This window comes from Ambystoma mexicanum, chromosome 12 (assembly GCF_040938575.1).
Source record: "Ambystoma mexicanum isolate Mex_15411 chromosome 12, UKY_AmexF1_1, whole genome shotgun sequence".
NCBI lineage: Eukaryota > Metazoa > Chordata > Amphibia > Caudata > Ambystomatidae > Ambystoma > Ambystoma mexicanum.
In genome coordinates, this window is record NC_090936.1 from 610,892,616 (window position 1) to 610,907,719 (window position 15,104).

General features: G+C 49.8%; 1 protein-coding gene across 1 annotated transcript in view; it reads left to right on the top strand.

Annotated features, from left to right (window-relative positions):
- The window catches only part of TMX2 (thioredoxin related transmembrane protein 2), a 403,380-nt gene that overhangs the window by 246,545 nt on the left and 141,731 nt on the right, over window positions 1-15,104 (top strand). The window contains exon 5 of the mRNA XM_069629028.1: window positions 2,559-2,665. Within this exon, the coding sequence (XP_069485129.1) occupies window positions 2,559-2,665 (107 nt within the window). The remainder of the gene's footprint in view (window positions 1-2,558; window positions 2,666-15,104) is intronic.

Sequence of the window (15,104 nt, forward strand, 5' to 3'; positions counted from 1 at the left end):
CCCCAAGCCCAGCCTGGAGCTCTGGCTGGGCTGTGTTACAACCTTTCCCCCCTGGGAAGAATGGGGACCCTGCCGGATCTGCCTCTAGATGTGGGGACGGTCGACCCACATGGGAGACTGCCACCCAAGGCCAGGGACATCGCTCCCGACAAATCCTGGAGCTCTGGCTCGACTGTGTTACAGAATTTCCCTTGGGGAATGGTTTGGGGACCCTGCTGGGGCTCCCTGGGACAGCTGCTGCACTTGGTTGGTCAACCCACATGAGAGACAGCCGCCCATGACCGGGGACATAACCCCCGACAATCCTGGAACGATGGCTGGGCTGCGTTACAGAATTTCCCTTGGGGGAGGGAAGGGGACCCTGCTGGGGCTCCCTGGAGCTGCCGCTGTGCTTGGACGGTACACCCACATGGTAAACAGGTGCCCAAGGCCTGGGACATCCCCTCCAACCGTCCTGGGTTCTGGCTGGGCTGCGTAACAGCTTTTCCCTTTGGGGAGGTATTGGCACACTGTCCTTTCAGGACAGCCAGCCAATCGGGACTGGTTTCACTCAGGCACACCTAGAGACAAAGGACCGGGAAGCTTTCGGGACCCTCCCTCACTTCCTGCCTTTCCAGACACACTGGAGTCTGGCCGGGCTTTAGAGCTGAAGCCTGCCAAAGGCAAACCCCACAAAGGACTCAAACAAGTTTCAACTAACAGAGCAAAAGCCAAGAAGGAACTAACAAACAGAAAATGGTGAAGGAAGACCATGCCATTTTGAGAAAATGGTCACCCACGGGTGCTGTTACTGCAGCTGAGGATTCAGCCTGTGTTACAAATGCACACTGGTAGTAAAAATTAAACCACTGCCACCAGCCATTTAAAGTATGTTAGTGTAACAAAAAATGTCACACGAGAAGTGGGATAGGGAATTACTAAGTAACTCCCCAGCCCTCCATATAGGGTGGTGTGTGCTGGTCCCACAAAGGAAAAGGTAAGTAGGACAGGGATCATCTTACTATTCTTGGGAACTGTAGTTCACCCAAGAAAATGTCATTAAACATTAAGAGAAGTGCAAGGGACTCCTTGGTGGCACTGCACCTAAGGTGCTGTGTCTCACCATGCAAAAAGCAGATGCCTATGGAGTTTGTCAGACTCCATAAAACAGTTAAACACAAAAATCCTAGTCATGAAAAATATGTGAGGGAGTGAGAAAAAGGTCCCACTCACTCAGGAGGAATACATCAAAAGCCCCAAGTCAAGTAAAAGAGCTGGGGGTCTCTAAGGCTGGAGGTAATTGTGCTAATCCCACAAAAGAAAATGCAAAATGGATAAAAGGTATCTCTCTACCCTTGGGAATTGTAGTGCACACAAGAAAAATGAAAGAAAATATAAATGGAGGCCCACGTGGCTCATAGCAGCACTGCACAAAAGGTTCTGTGTGCTACAAAAGTAAATTACAGATACCTTTTAAAATATGGAAGAAAACATGACTCCATAAAGTAAGTACAAAAATAATTAACTAAGGTTCCCATAGATTGAGTAATTTGAGTGAGTGGGGAAAAAGGTACCCACTTACTCAGAACAGGCCCAAACAAAATCCATGAGTCCAGCAAAAAGTGCTGGGGGGTTTCACAGGTGAAGGAGATTTGGTATAGAAATGAAAAACCGACTTAACACCTTCCGTATATACTGTGACAGAAAAGGGCCAAACCACTATGGACCAGTTTATTTTGATAAGAAAACATATATGACAACATCATCCTCTTTTGTGGCTTTTGAGCTGGTTGGAGTGTTTTCCCTTTTATTTGCTGCTATTGTTCTTGCAAGGACATGGTATTTCATAGCTACAAAGCTGTTATAGAAGGCACACCTTTTTGTGGCATCCTTAACTGAGCTGATGCTACAGTAGACAATGTATTTTCTAACTTCTTAAGTGCTTCTAGAGCTGAGGTCTTTTCTGGTTCCCCATAAAAAAAGCAGAAATGGTGCACTATTGTTTTGTTGCTTTTTTCTAACGGATGTACGTCAAAAGAACATATCCCAAAATATCAAATTACAAAATTACAGAGCCCACTTGCCCGCATTTTGTAATTCAATCTTTTGGGATTTTGCCCCTTTGTTCCCCCACACTACCTTTAATGTATGCAGGGGACACCTCTGCAACCCCGCAGCCCGTAATACCGAACTGGGGGAGCAGGGGACACCCCTGCAACTCTCGCTCCCCTTTTCGGTATTATGGGCGTCGATAGAATCTACTGTGCCGAATGCACACTGAACGTGCATACAGCATTTTAGATTCAATCTTTTCGTCCATTTCCCTTTTTAACAAGACTGTGCGGTTTGTTCATGATCTTTTAGGAATTAGGGTTACTCCATCCTCTTGTAATAAAATACATTTAACATAAGTAAAATGGGGTCTAAAAAGTGCATTGTGGGTTATAAGAAATGTAACAAGGTGTAAAATGTAAAGTGTTTTTTTTTTTTGTTTTTGTTTTTGTTTTTTTTTAAATGCATTGGTGACCAGTTTGCTGCTGAGCCTTTGACCCATGCCATTTCCTTTTTCCCGGTCCCAGGAGGAGATTGATGGTGATCGTCGAATAACTTGGCTTGTGGAATTCTTTGCAAACTGGTCCTCTGAGTGCCAGTCCTTTGCACCTGTGTACGCTGACCTCTCTCTCAAGTAAGCTGGTAGATCTCTTTGCACACACCATGTATAACAACCGTGTTCAGAGGGAGGGGTGGCTGGGGATGGAGGGGTTCCATTGCAATGTCGCACTTTATCTCTGCTTGGAGGAGGAATGCTGCGTTGTGAAGTCACTTTCTCGGTCAGCATGCAGGTGGAGGATAACAAGTTGTTGCAGTAGGGAAGGGTCATCCACTTCTGCTTAGAGGAGAACAGTATTAGGTAAGATTTTCAAAGTAGCGATACATCTTCCTGACCTGTCGACCCCAGAACGTTTTGATTTTCCTGGTGGATTTTTTTTCCTTATACCTTTGTGAGTGGGAACCTTTTTCCAAGTCTTTTTTAAAAGTTATCCTCTTTGACAACATTTTGGCAATAAGTGCCTATTGTTGCTGGGTTGCTCTAGGGGCTCCCTTTTTAACTTTCTCTGGCTAGCCTTGTAAGAACTACATTTCCCAAGGGTAGAAAGGATCTTTGGATTCATTTTACATTTAAGTGAGACCAACAGCCCCCGCCCCTTTATGTGGAGTGCTGGGGAGATACTGAGTATCCCCTTTCTCATTTTAAATGTAACATGTATGTTACAAGGACAGACTTGCATTTAATGGCTAGTGGCAGTGAGCCTTTCTATCAATTTGGTGCACCTTTTCCAATGGGCTGTTTGCACAGCCCCGGTAGAGGCACCCATGGGTGCTCATTGTTTATAAAAATGGCCCCTGTCTTGTTTATTTGCCATTTTTAGTAGTGTCCCCTGTCCTTTCTTGTTCCTTCCCCTGACCTCCAGGGTGGGAAACTCCTTTGTGCTATCTTCATCTCTGGTGGGAATCCTATGGATTCCCCGCCCAGTCTCCAGAGTGTGTGTGAAGGCGGGAAGTGAGGTAGGAGTCCAAAACTCTGCAGCCCTTTGTCTTCCAACCTGACTGCGAGAATCCAGTTCAAACTGGAAGGCTGGCTGTCCTGAAAGGACTGCCAACCCCCCAAGTTTGAATGTTGCATGGCTGTTTGATTGGCTGGGTTCCTGCATAAAAGTCTGATCCTGGAAGCTGAAGACTTAGTCAACCACTGGAACCAAAACCGAAGAGGAAGATTGAGAAACCGCAGCTGAGACAATTACCAGTGACGAGAGAGCCTGCTGTGGAACCGGAGCCTGCTGTAGTCCTTCCTTCCAGTCGACATGGGGACTCCGAAACCGACGACCCTGAGCCTGGCGAGACCCACTAGACTCAAGAAGACCTACATTTTGAGCCGCCCTGTGCTGTGCTGCGACCTTGCGGGGCTCCAATACCCTGGGACCTCGAGCCATTGTGCGTTGCACGGTCTTCCGAATCTCCTGCTCGATCTCCAGAGGCACAATTCTGGTCCAAAATAAAAATCCCTTCACCAGAGTGCTGAACCATGCAAATGCGAGAATCCAGCCAGCGATATTCCGTCTTCTTTCCAGGAGCACAGGCGCCAAATCCACAGAGCTGCATCCAGCTGCAAGGAAACTCTTGTCTTGAGCCTTCTACTGTGATTCCTGCTGCAAAAGTCTTTCCAAAGTCCTGTCTTCCGTCTTCTTGACCAAGGAATCCATAGACTGGTTTTTGGCTGCATATCCTGAAGTCTTCCTACTGCAACTATTCTTCTGTGCTGAGGTACTATTGGCTGGGGTGTTCTACCTACCTTGAGTCTTTGTGATTTCTGCATAGCTTTGCAGTGTTTTCTGTGATTGGGAGGCCACTCATCCAGTTCACACAGGCCCACTGCGGAATCTTCCTATGGTGTCTTCTCTGAAGAAGCTGGACCCTCAACTAATTTTACTTGCTTGTTTGAACAGTCTTCCTCTGGAACTCTGCCTGCAATTGAACCCTATCTCGCCCTGCCTGCAGCTGGCACCTAGACCACTAGGGCCCCTCTACTGCCTCTGAGTGAACTAGTGCTATAGAATAAGGGAATGACTGGATATGAAAAGCGTTCTGCCTTGAAAAGAATAACAAGTGTTACTTACTTGTAAAAAGTTGGTTGATAACTTTTAGTTCACTCTCAGATTTACAGTTATTACTTACCTTGGAAATGTTCTGCCATTCTGAAAAGTGTATGTAACATCTTTCTTTCCTTAAACTGTTTCTCAATTCTAACAGAAAGTAGATGTAATGTTATATTACTCACCCGTGATTTGGCTGTGCCTCTTTCCAAAAGTAATACTGTTGGTTTCAATTCATTTTTCCTGTTAGTATAAATGTATGAGTATCCCAAACTGGGTCTTGCTTCCTCTGACTTGCTGTTAGCCTGTCCAGAATAAGTCGGTGTTAGGGTGAATTCTCATTTCGAGGGGATTGGGTCCTCCGACGTATTCCATATCTATGACAGGTAATGTCCACAGCTGTGCTGCTTCGGAAAATCTTCGGATGCGCCGTCCCCAAGGACCTCCTCCGACGACTGACGTCACCCGATGTGATGAGTAGGACGCACGACGCCCGTAGCCTCAGTTCTGTTTTTTCCACGAACGTGTTTGCTTCGTGAATCTCGGTACGCCTCGACTCTTTGGAGTTTGCTGTATTCTTCTCGGTTCGTTGAACCTGACGTCAGCTGCAGCGCCGCCAGCATCGACGGCGTCGACACAGGCCTGGAAGCCAGAGCTCTGAGCGTGTCTCTCGACGACCTAGGCGCCGACGACCCCCTCGGAGGCGGAGCCTCGAGAGAAATCGACGACCTCGGCGCCACAGGCATCGACGTCTTCCTCGAGGACGGCACAGGATCATGCGGTCTCGAGCGCGTCGAGGACCGGGACGTGAACGGGCATGGCGAGAACGGCTACCCTTGTCCGAGCGGGACCTATCCCGCGAGCCGTGCCGACCACCCGAGCCCAAAGGCGTACGAGCGGTGTCTCTCGACCGGTGCCAACCCCACTCAGGCGCGGACGGACCGGTGCCCTGCGATTCAAGAATCTCTAACATCTGCTTACCGAAGGAAGCCCATTCCTCCGGTGTCACTTGCGTGGTGGGATAAGCGACCCGCCGACGGGCGGAGTCCTCGGAAGAGGACGGGGAAGGCGACCGATGCCGGCGCTTCCGGGAATGCCTCGAGGAGGCGGAGGAGTGGCGAGACCAACTCCTGGATGGAGACCCACTGGACTTCCGATGATGACGCGGAGAGTCGCCTCTCGAGCCATCCGTCGAAAGCCCCGTAGACCTCGACTTCCGGGGCTTAGACACCCGATCTACCGACAGCTTCTTCTTGCGCTCCCGCAAGGCCTTGGCCGTGAGCGACTGGCTGTCGACACAGTAGTCCGTATCGTGGGCCTCCCCAAGGAACCAGAGGCAGGCGTCGTGCGAGTCAGTGACCGATTCTCTCGGCGCAGACTCGTTCGGCGCCCTCGACGCCTTTCGAGGCGGTGGTGTCATAGGGGCCCCGTGGCACGGGGTTAGCCCCTAGAAAGGCTCTGGCTAAGGTCAGGCATAGCTTTGGTCCCCAGGTTTCTTCCTCTCACCGCCTGGAGTATATTTCAGAGGGTGATGAAGGCTCTGATGAAGGCGTGGTTCCGGTTACGGTACCAGATGAGCTTCTCTCGGGCCATAGCCAGTTTGATGACCTGAGGCAGTCACTGCATGATGCCAGTGGACTGGACACGTCTCCGGAGGTGGGGTTTTGTAGGCCGGAGCCTGGCACTCATGCCGATTCTTCATACTGGCGCCTTATGTCTCGGGTCACAGAGTTCTTGGGATGGTCGACTCCCCCAGGGGAGTCTGTTTCACATGGCTCTGCAGAGAAGGGTGGCGGCGGCTTGGACTGCTCCAGAGTGTCTCCCGGCAGTGGGCAAGTCTTTGTCGCGAAAATACCGTCCAGCCAGTAGCGACCCCTGCTACTTGTCCAGGCACCCCACTCCGGAGAGTTTGGTGGTGCAGGCGGCTACGGCCCCGGCAAAGCAGGCGTCGTATCCTACCATCCCTCCGGATAGGGACGACAAACGTTTTGACGGCTGGGCGAAGAAAGTGTTTTCTTCAGGGGGTATGGTGCTTCAGGCGGCCAACTCCATATGTGCCTTGTCTCGTTTCACGCACACTCTGTGGAACTGTGTTGCATTAGCGGCTGAACATATTCCCGAAGGGGACGAACGGGATGGTTTCCTTGCTATGGTTCAGGATGGCACGGATGCCATGTGTGAGGCCTTTCAGTCGGGTTTGGACATGGCAGATTGTGTCAGCCGGTCCATGTCGGCGAGCACCGGGACGTGAACGGGCATGGCGAGAACGGCTACCCTTGTCCGAGCGGGACCTATCCCGCGAGCCGTGCCGACCACGGTTTGCAGGTTTGCGTGGTTGCGGAAGTCTGGGTTCGCTCCTGATGTGCAGTCCCGTCTGCTCAACATGCCCTTTGACGGTGAGCATCTTTTTTGATTGCAGACCTCCCAAAGCTGCAGCGAAGTCGTTGGGCGCTGCATTTCGACAACCTCCGCCTTTTCGTCCTAGGGGACAACAATGGAGGGGAGGTTCCTTTCGCTATTACTCGTCCTTCAGTAAAGCAAAAGGAGCTGTCAGTCAAAGAGGCTACCGTAAGAGTGCCAGAGGTGGAAAACAAGGTACTCGAGGTGCCAAGGCTGCTCGGGCAGTTGCCTCTTTGCCCTCAGGCAACGCCGCTGCCACTCAGTCACGAGGCCAGGTCCCATGGTTCGCCGGTTGGGGGAAGGCTGGCGCAGCATCTTGTAGAATGGCGTGCCATTACTTCAGATGTGTGGGTTCTGGAGATCACAACCCACGGCTACTGTGTTCCTTTTCGGCAGAGGCCTTACGACAATCCACCTGGGAACCTCTCTTTGAAGAGTCCGGATCCGCTCCTTGCGCAGGAAATTCAAGCCCTGCCATAGAACTGGTGCCTGTAGCGGAGAGGAACAAGGGATGGTATTACCCTTATTTTTTGATTTCGAAGAAAGACGGGGATTGAAACCCATCATGGACTTGCGCGGTTTGAACAAACTCCTCAGGAAGGACAAGTTCAAGATGGTTGCTCTCTCTCAAGTCCTCCAGTCCCTTAAACTTCAGGATTGGTTGGTGTCTCTCGACCTCAAGGACGCTTACTTCCATGTGCCGATCCATCCCAAGCACAAGAAGTACCTGAGGTTCGCGGTTGGCGCACTTTCAGTTTCGGGTCCTGCCGTTTGGATTGACCTCCGCCCGAGGGTTTTCACCAAGCTCATGGTGGTGGTGGCAGCGCATCTCAGGAGAGGGGGGGGATCGACGTCTACCCCTACCTGGACGATTGGTTGATCAGGGGGAGCTCTCCCGAGCAAGTCCTGGATCATCTGTCCGTCGCCTGCCACTTCCTTCACAAGCTGGGCTTCTCCCTCAATTTACAGAAGTCCCATTTGACGCCAACACAGCGGCCCCAGTACATCGGAGCAGTGCTCGACACATCCTTGGGGCGGTGTTTTCCTCCCCAGGTGAGGGCTCTTCACATTCAGCAGATGGTGCACAAGTTTCAGCTTGCCCAGACTCTCCCAGCGTCCGAGTTCTTGAGACTGCTCGGCCTCATGGCATCCTGCATTCTTCTGGTGCCAGAGGCCAGGTTGCGGATGAGATCTTTGCAATGGGCACTCAAGCTCCAGTGGTCTGTCCTCCGGCAGGTTGTCGGACCCTGTTCAGGTGCCGCCCTTGGTTGCCCAGGACCTTCTGTGGTGGACCGTCGAAGGCAATCTGATGAAGGGGGCCCCATTTTGGCTGCCCTGGCCGGAGGTGACGATCGTGACGGACGCATCCCTCACGGGATGGGGAGCTCATGCCAACGAGTTGACAGTCAGCGGTCGTTGGTCTCCGTCGGAGTCCAGACTCCATATCAATCTGTTGGAGCTGAGGGCCGTCAGGCTAGCCCTGAAGGCTTTTCTGCCAACTGTGCGAGGAAAGAGTGTCCTGATTCTAACGGACAACACGGTGGCCATGCACTACCTCAACAAAAAGGGGGGGGGCAGGGTCAATTCCTCTGTGCAGGGAGACGATGCAGCTCGAGTTCTGGCCCATACAGCAGGAAGTTTTGATCTCGGCTGTTCATCTGGCCGGAGACGACAACGAGACGGACGCTCTGAGCAGGCAGAGCGCGATCTCTCACGAGTGGGAGCTGGCTCAGGAGAATCTCCTGGAGATCTTCGCCCTTTGGGGGACACCTCAAGTGGATCTCTTCGCCTCCAGTGTAAACCGGAAGTGCGAATGGTTCTGCTCGCGGGAATTTCCTCCAAAAGGAGCCTTAGGACACGCGTTCGTGGTGGAGTGGTCATTCCCACTGCTGTACGCGTTTCCTCCAGTCCCGTCATCCCGCAAGTACTGCGGAGGTTCGGTTCCCAGATGATCCTCATTGCTCCGGCGTGGGCCCGGAGGACTTGGTACCCGGACCTTCTCGACTTGTCCATCTGCCCTCCACGTTGTCTTCCCTACCGAGACGATCTGCTCTCACGGGAGGGGGGTCAGGTTCTCCATCCAGAGGTCAGATCCCTCAAACTTCACGCTTGGCTTCTGAAAGGTGGAGGTATAAGGATTGGGACCTCCCTGAAGACGTGATGGAGATGTTGCTCTCGGCCAGGCGGCCGGCAACAAAGTCTCTGTACCGTTGCCGTTGGAGAAAGTTCTGCGACTAGTGCAGAGTTAAGAATGTGGATCCTTTTGAATGTTACATTTCCATGGTTGTCTTTTTTGCTTTCCTTGGCCCACAGGGGCTTGCAAGTGGGGACCATTAAAGGTTACCTGGCGGCGCTGTCCATATTTAAGCGCTCGTCTGAAGAATGTTCCTATTTTATGATTCCTTTAATTTCTCCGTTTTTGAAAGGGCTCACTAATGTGTTCCCTCCGTCACCTTTTCTGGTGCCCGGTTGGGATTTGAACCTTGTTCTTAAGTTTCTTATGGGTGCTCTGTTTGAGCCTTTGCATTCTTGCCCTTTGAGACTGTTAACTCTGAAAACTGTGTTTTTTGGTTGCGGTTACTTCCGCTCGCAGACTGAGTGAGTTACAGGCACTTTCAGTTAAGCCACCCTTCACTGTGTTTCATAAGGACAGGGTTGTCCTTAGAGTTCGTCCTTCCTTTCTTCCGAAGGTGGTTTCGGAATTTCATTTGAGCCAGAAGGTTGTTCTTCCGGCGTTCTATCCTCCTCCACATCCTGGTAAGGAAGAGGAGAGGCTCCATAGGCTTGATCCTAGGAGAGCGTTGAGCTCTTATATTTCGCGCATGTCCCTGGTCAGAGTGGACGATCAACTTTTCATTGGTTACGCTGGAAAGCGTTTGGGACAAGCTGTGACGAAACCGACTTTGTCTCGTTGGATTATTTTAGCTATCTCAGAGTGTTAACCGCTTGGCGGGTACGGACCCTCCGGCTGGCTTGCGGGCCCATTCTACCGGGGGAGTGGCTGCGTCTACTGCCCTGCAGAGGGGTGCTCCTGTTCGTCACATCTGTGATGCAGCCCCCTGGGCTTCAGTACATACTTTTGTACGTCACTACTCCCTCGATTCCATCAGAGGGCAGGATCTGGCCTTTGGCAAGGCAGTCCTTCATTCCGCAATTTGATTGGGCATGCTAAATTTGTGTTCTAAATTCTTTTCCCACCTCCTTGCTTGGTACTGCTTTGGGAGTCTGTCATAGATATGGAATATGTCGGAGGACTCAATCCCCTCGAAGAACAAGTTACTTTCTTACCTGGTAACGTTCTTTCGATGGGATGGTCCGATGACGTATTCAATATCGCTCCCTCCCTACCTTGCCCGCTGCAGAATTTCTTTTGCGATTGCAGCTTGGGTTCCGCAAGGCCTTGTGTGTCTGACTGGCAGAGAACTGGTGTGTCACGTTCTGGGGGGAAAAAACTACAACTGAGGCTACGGGTGTCGTGCGTCCTACTTATCACATCGGGTGACGTCGGCCATCGGAGGAGGTCCTCGGGGACGGCGCATCGACGTCATCGACGCAGAACGCAGACGATTTTCCGAAGCAGCACAGCTGTGGACATTACCGGTCATAGATATGGAATACATCGTCGGACCATCCTATCGAAAGAACGTTATCGGATAAGAAAGTAACTTGTTCTTCTGTGCTAATTCGAGACCCCCAGCTCTTTTGCTGGACTTTAGGACTTTTACTTTTTATCCTGGAGTGAGTGAGACCTTTTTCTCAGGCTCTCATGTATTTTTGATCTGATTTGGACTCTGTGTTTCTTTGTCTTTGGAGTCTGACAAACTCCATAAGCATCTACCTTTTTGTATTGACATACAGCACCTTCAGTGCAGTTCCACAGAGAAGTCCTTTGGATTTCTCATAAGGTTTAAATAACTTCTCTTCGGTAAACTACTGTTCCCAAGAGTAGTAAAGTGAAATGTACTTTACTTACCCGTTTTTTTCTATATAGGTCCAGTACACCCCAACCCCACACCTTTTGTGGAAGTACTGGGGGTTACTTAGTAGCCCCTTTTCCTACTTACTCATGTAACATGTTATGTTACCCCCACTACTTTAAATGGCTGGTGGCAGTCTTCGGCCATTTTATCAAAATAGCCCTGGACTTTTTTTCACCATTTCTTGCTTATGAGGTCTTTCTTGGGTTTTAATCTGCGCGCCAAACCAGGTTTAACCCTTTTATTTGTTTTGTCTTTGGCAGGCTTCAGTACTGAAATCTGCCTCTGGCTCCAGTGTCTGGCAGGGCAGTAAGCGAGGGAGGTGCCCGAAACTCCCTGTCCTTGGTCTCCTTGGTTACCTGAAACCCAATGCTGATTGGCTGGTTGGCTGTCCTTTCAGGACAGCTCGGTGAGTGACAGCTAAGCTGTACATGAATGGGAGAAACCTGCATAAAAGGTGGCAGAGTCGACCACTGGACGAAACATTGGAAGAAGGAAACTGGAGGAAAAGCTTGCTGCACCCCCCTGGACCGTTTAAATACCTGGTGAAGCCCTGCTGAAGCTCCAAACTCCGAATCGACTAGAGAAGCCCGGAACGGATGACTTCTTCCCATGGGTTGGTGGGACCAACTGTCATGCGCGGCCGAGCCGACTGGCGGTTACTTCCGCGATGGAGGCTCCGGTGCCGACCGTAGTTCCAGCACGTTGTATTGCTTACGTGCAGTCACGGTCTAGTTTTCTTTCAACATGGCGATCGCTGGGAGGTTCATAAGTCTCCCTCTCCCAGCGATCAATGCGTTGCAACCCCCGTAGCTTCCTCTTCAGCCTTTTGGGTTAGACGCTAGTTTTCCGCCTTGCGGCTTGGCCGCTCTGCCTTTTTCTCATAATTGCTCCTTGCGATACTTTTATTCTTCCGCAATTCTCCTCTCTCTCCCTTCCTGGGTCAGTTCCGGCGTCTGTCTGTCTGTCTGTCTGTCTGTCTGTCTGTCTGTCTGTCTGTCTGTCTGTCTGTCTGTCTGTCTGTCTGTCTGTCTGTCTGTCTGTCTGTCTGTCTGTCTGTCTGTCTGTCTGTCTGTCTGTCTGTCTGTCTGTCTGTCTGTCTGTCTGTCTGTCTGTCTGTCTGTCTGTCTGTCTGTCTGTCTGTCTGTCTGTCTGTCTGTCTGTCTGTCTGTCTGTCTGTCTGTCTGTCTGTCTGTCTGTCTGTCTGTCTGTCTGTCTGTCTGTCTGTCTGTCTGTCTGTCTGTCTGTCTGTCTCTCTCTCTCTCTCTCTCTCTCTCTCTCTCTCTCTCTCTCTCTCTCTCTCTCTCTCTCTCTCTCTCTCTCTCTCTCTCTCTCTCTCTCTCTCTCTCTCTCTCTCTCTCTCTCTCTCTCTTTTCCCTTTTCCCTTTTCCCTTTTCCCCCCCCCCCGTTGCCGCTCGAGTTCTCTTGCTTGAGTTTCCTTCACGCTCTCCCTTGTTGTGAGAGCGCTTACTGGTCTACGTCCCCTTCGGCTCTGCTCTGCCACTTCAGCTCGCAGCGGCCGTCAGCTTCATTGCTTCGATTGCTGGACTCTGATACTTCCCCAAGGAAGACCTCTGCTCGACCTCCTGCCTCACAAGGGTTTTTTGTGCCAAGAAGGCTTTTTCCCTTGCCACCTCCTACGGGAGAGGAGTCCCAGGACTGCTTGTTCCTAGCATTCACTGTGGCTTCCTCTCGTGGTAGGCAAGTTCCTTCATCCACTAGGAGAGATTTCTCCGCACGTCGGCGTCTCAATACAGACGAATTGGAGGATTACCACTCAGGTGAGGAGGGGAAAGGAACGGGACACCAACTGACCCCAAGACGAACTGTGCTGGTATACCTTTCTCTGCTGGCTGTACTACTTTGCTGCTGCTGGAAATGAGTGCCACGAGTCAGGATACCCAGAATCGAATGCATCATCTTTAAGCCCGACCCGAGCTCCAGGAAGATCCTAAGGACCTCCCCGAAGCATCACAACCCAAGCCTGATCCACCTCACCAGTGTTGGACCCCAGAAGCAAGGATGTTCAAGTCTTCAAGAACCGCAGTGGTGCTATTGACGGGTAGCTGAAACCACAAAGTGCAGCTGATTTGAAAAGAGGCCGTAGCTGCCGATGACCTTCAAACTGCAGTGCAGGAGTCCTCCAGTGGCCCGCCCGCTTTTCCCCACAACTGAGGCCTATGAACCGCAGGACTGCAACCAGAACAGAAGCTAGCTGGATCCTCTTCTTCAAACTTAAAGTACTGTCTTCACTAAGGGGTACTTACCTCTTTTGTCTGTAGATTGCTTGTTCTCACCGGAGACTTGCAGTAGCTGCTTTTTGCAGAGTTAATTTCAGCTCTGCCCTTCACAAGCCTTAACAGCTTGTGGCCCAACAGTGATGTAAATTAGTGCCTCAGCTCCATTTCTTGTTGAAATTGACTTTGGCTGTCCTGGCTCCCTGCAGACTCTTCTAATCCATTGACTTTGCTTCTAACTGTCCCTAATAGGTGGTGCATAAGTTTAATTTGTATTGCTGGAAAAGATCTAATCTAGACTTCATTGGGAGATTGATAAGTATTCACATGCCTTGAGAACCTGTTAACCTTTTTCCTTCCCTAACCTTTTCCTTTTCCAAAACCTCCGAATTGCATTAAGTACAAAAAGTGATTATATCAATGCCAAACATTGTTCTAGTAATTGAAGTCACCTCAGGGCATACGAAGTGTGTGAGGCATCCCAAAAGGGTATCTACTTGCTTACCGTAAATCTGAGGAAGTGGTAGGTGTATTTTTATTGTTGCATAGTGCCCTTTCTAAAGAAGGCTTATTTAAAACTGACTGTTAAATAATTATTTTACTAGAAAACCTTGAGTATAAGTGTTATTTCGATGAATCTCAGTGTTACATCTCTTCAGCTTACATTTACCCCTCTTGAGATAAGTCTGGCTGCTCAGTCACTCTACCAACTTATGTAGTACAGACCTATACCAACGGGTGGGGTTACCTATTACCAAGAGGACAAGGCTGGTGTAGTCTTCCCACAGTGTTACTTCATCCAATCCTGCCTAACAGTCTGCATTAGGTCTTCCCTACCTAGAATAACCTTGAGCCATTCATAAAGGGTAACATTGGGGTTTGCTTTCCCTGGTCCGTTTCATACAGGCACAAAAAGAGTCAGAGGTTTATACCTGCTTTTAAGTTGCTGATGGCTCCTTTAATAGGTGTATAGGTTTTACTTACTTTGAGTAAGCTATTTGCCATCCTAAAATAAGTTACAAGAGTTATTGCTTATCTCGGTCTGTGTTTCACTGATCTCAAAAAGCACCCGTAATAGTATATTACACCCTTAGGGTTTACTCGCCTAGTATAACTGTTATCACAAATGTAGTTATAGGTTTTTACTGTTCCTGCAATAAGGCTCCCACTATTCTGAAAAGTATAGTGTCCATTTGATTTACTTTGTGATTTCCCTGCTGAGCGTCACAGTACAACTGCTAGGATCTAATACCCATGAATTACTGTGAAGTAGTTTGAAAGTAACTTATGGTTTTACTCCCCAAGAATAGGTGTGCCCTATACTGAATGTGTACACAAATGTCTGGCTTACCTACAAATACTGTTCGGTGTTCTAAATAAGGTCTGTGCTTTGATCTATATATTTAAACTTAGCCTTGTGTTGTGTTTATATGCTTTATGATAGTACTTAATTTACCCAAGAATCTCTTGGTCTGTTTGTATGCAAGATAAACCTTTTATTTTTACAGTACATAGTGGCAGTGTTTCTTTGGGCCATGAGTATGATACAATTTCTTTGTACTGATTCTACAGCCCTCTCTCCCTCTTAAGATGAGCCTGGTCGCTCTGTCTACGCTGCCATGAACTCGGATGGTACATCCTTAGAGTGGAGTCTTGTACTGTCTGTTAGGCAAGATTGTATGCAGTACCCTGTGGGAGACTGCCCCAGCCTTGTCCTCTTGGCAATAGTTAACCCAACCTTTGGTATATGCATGTACTACACAAGTTGGTAGAGTGACTGAGCAGCCAGACTTATCTGAAGAGGGGTCAATGTAAGCTGTAGGGTTGTAACGCAGAGTTTCACAGTGACTGTTATTCAA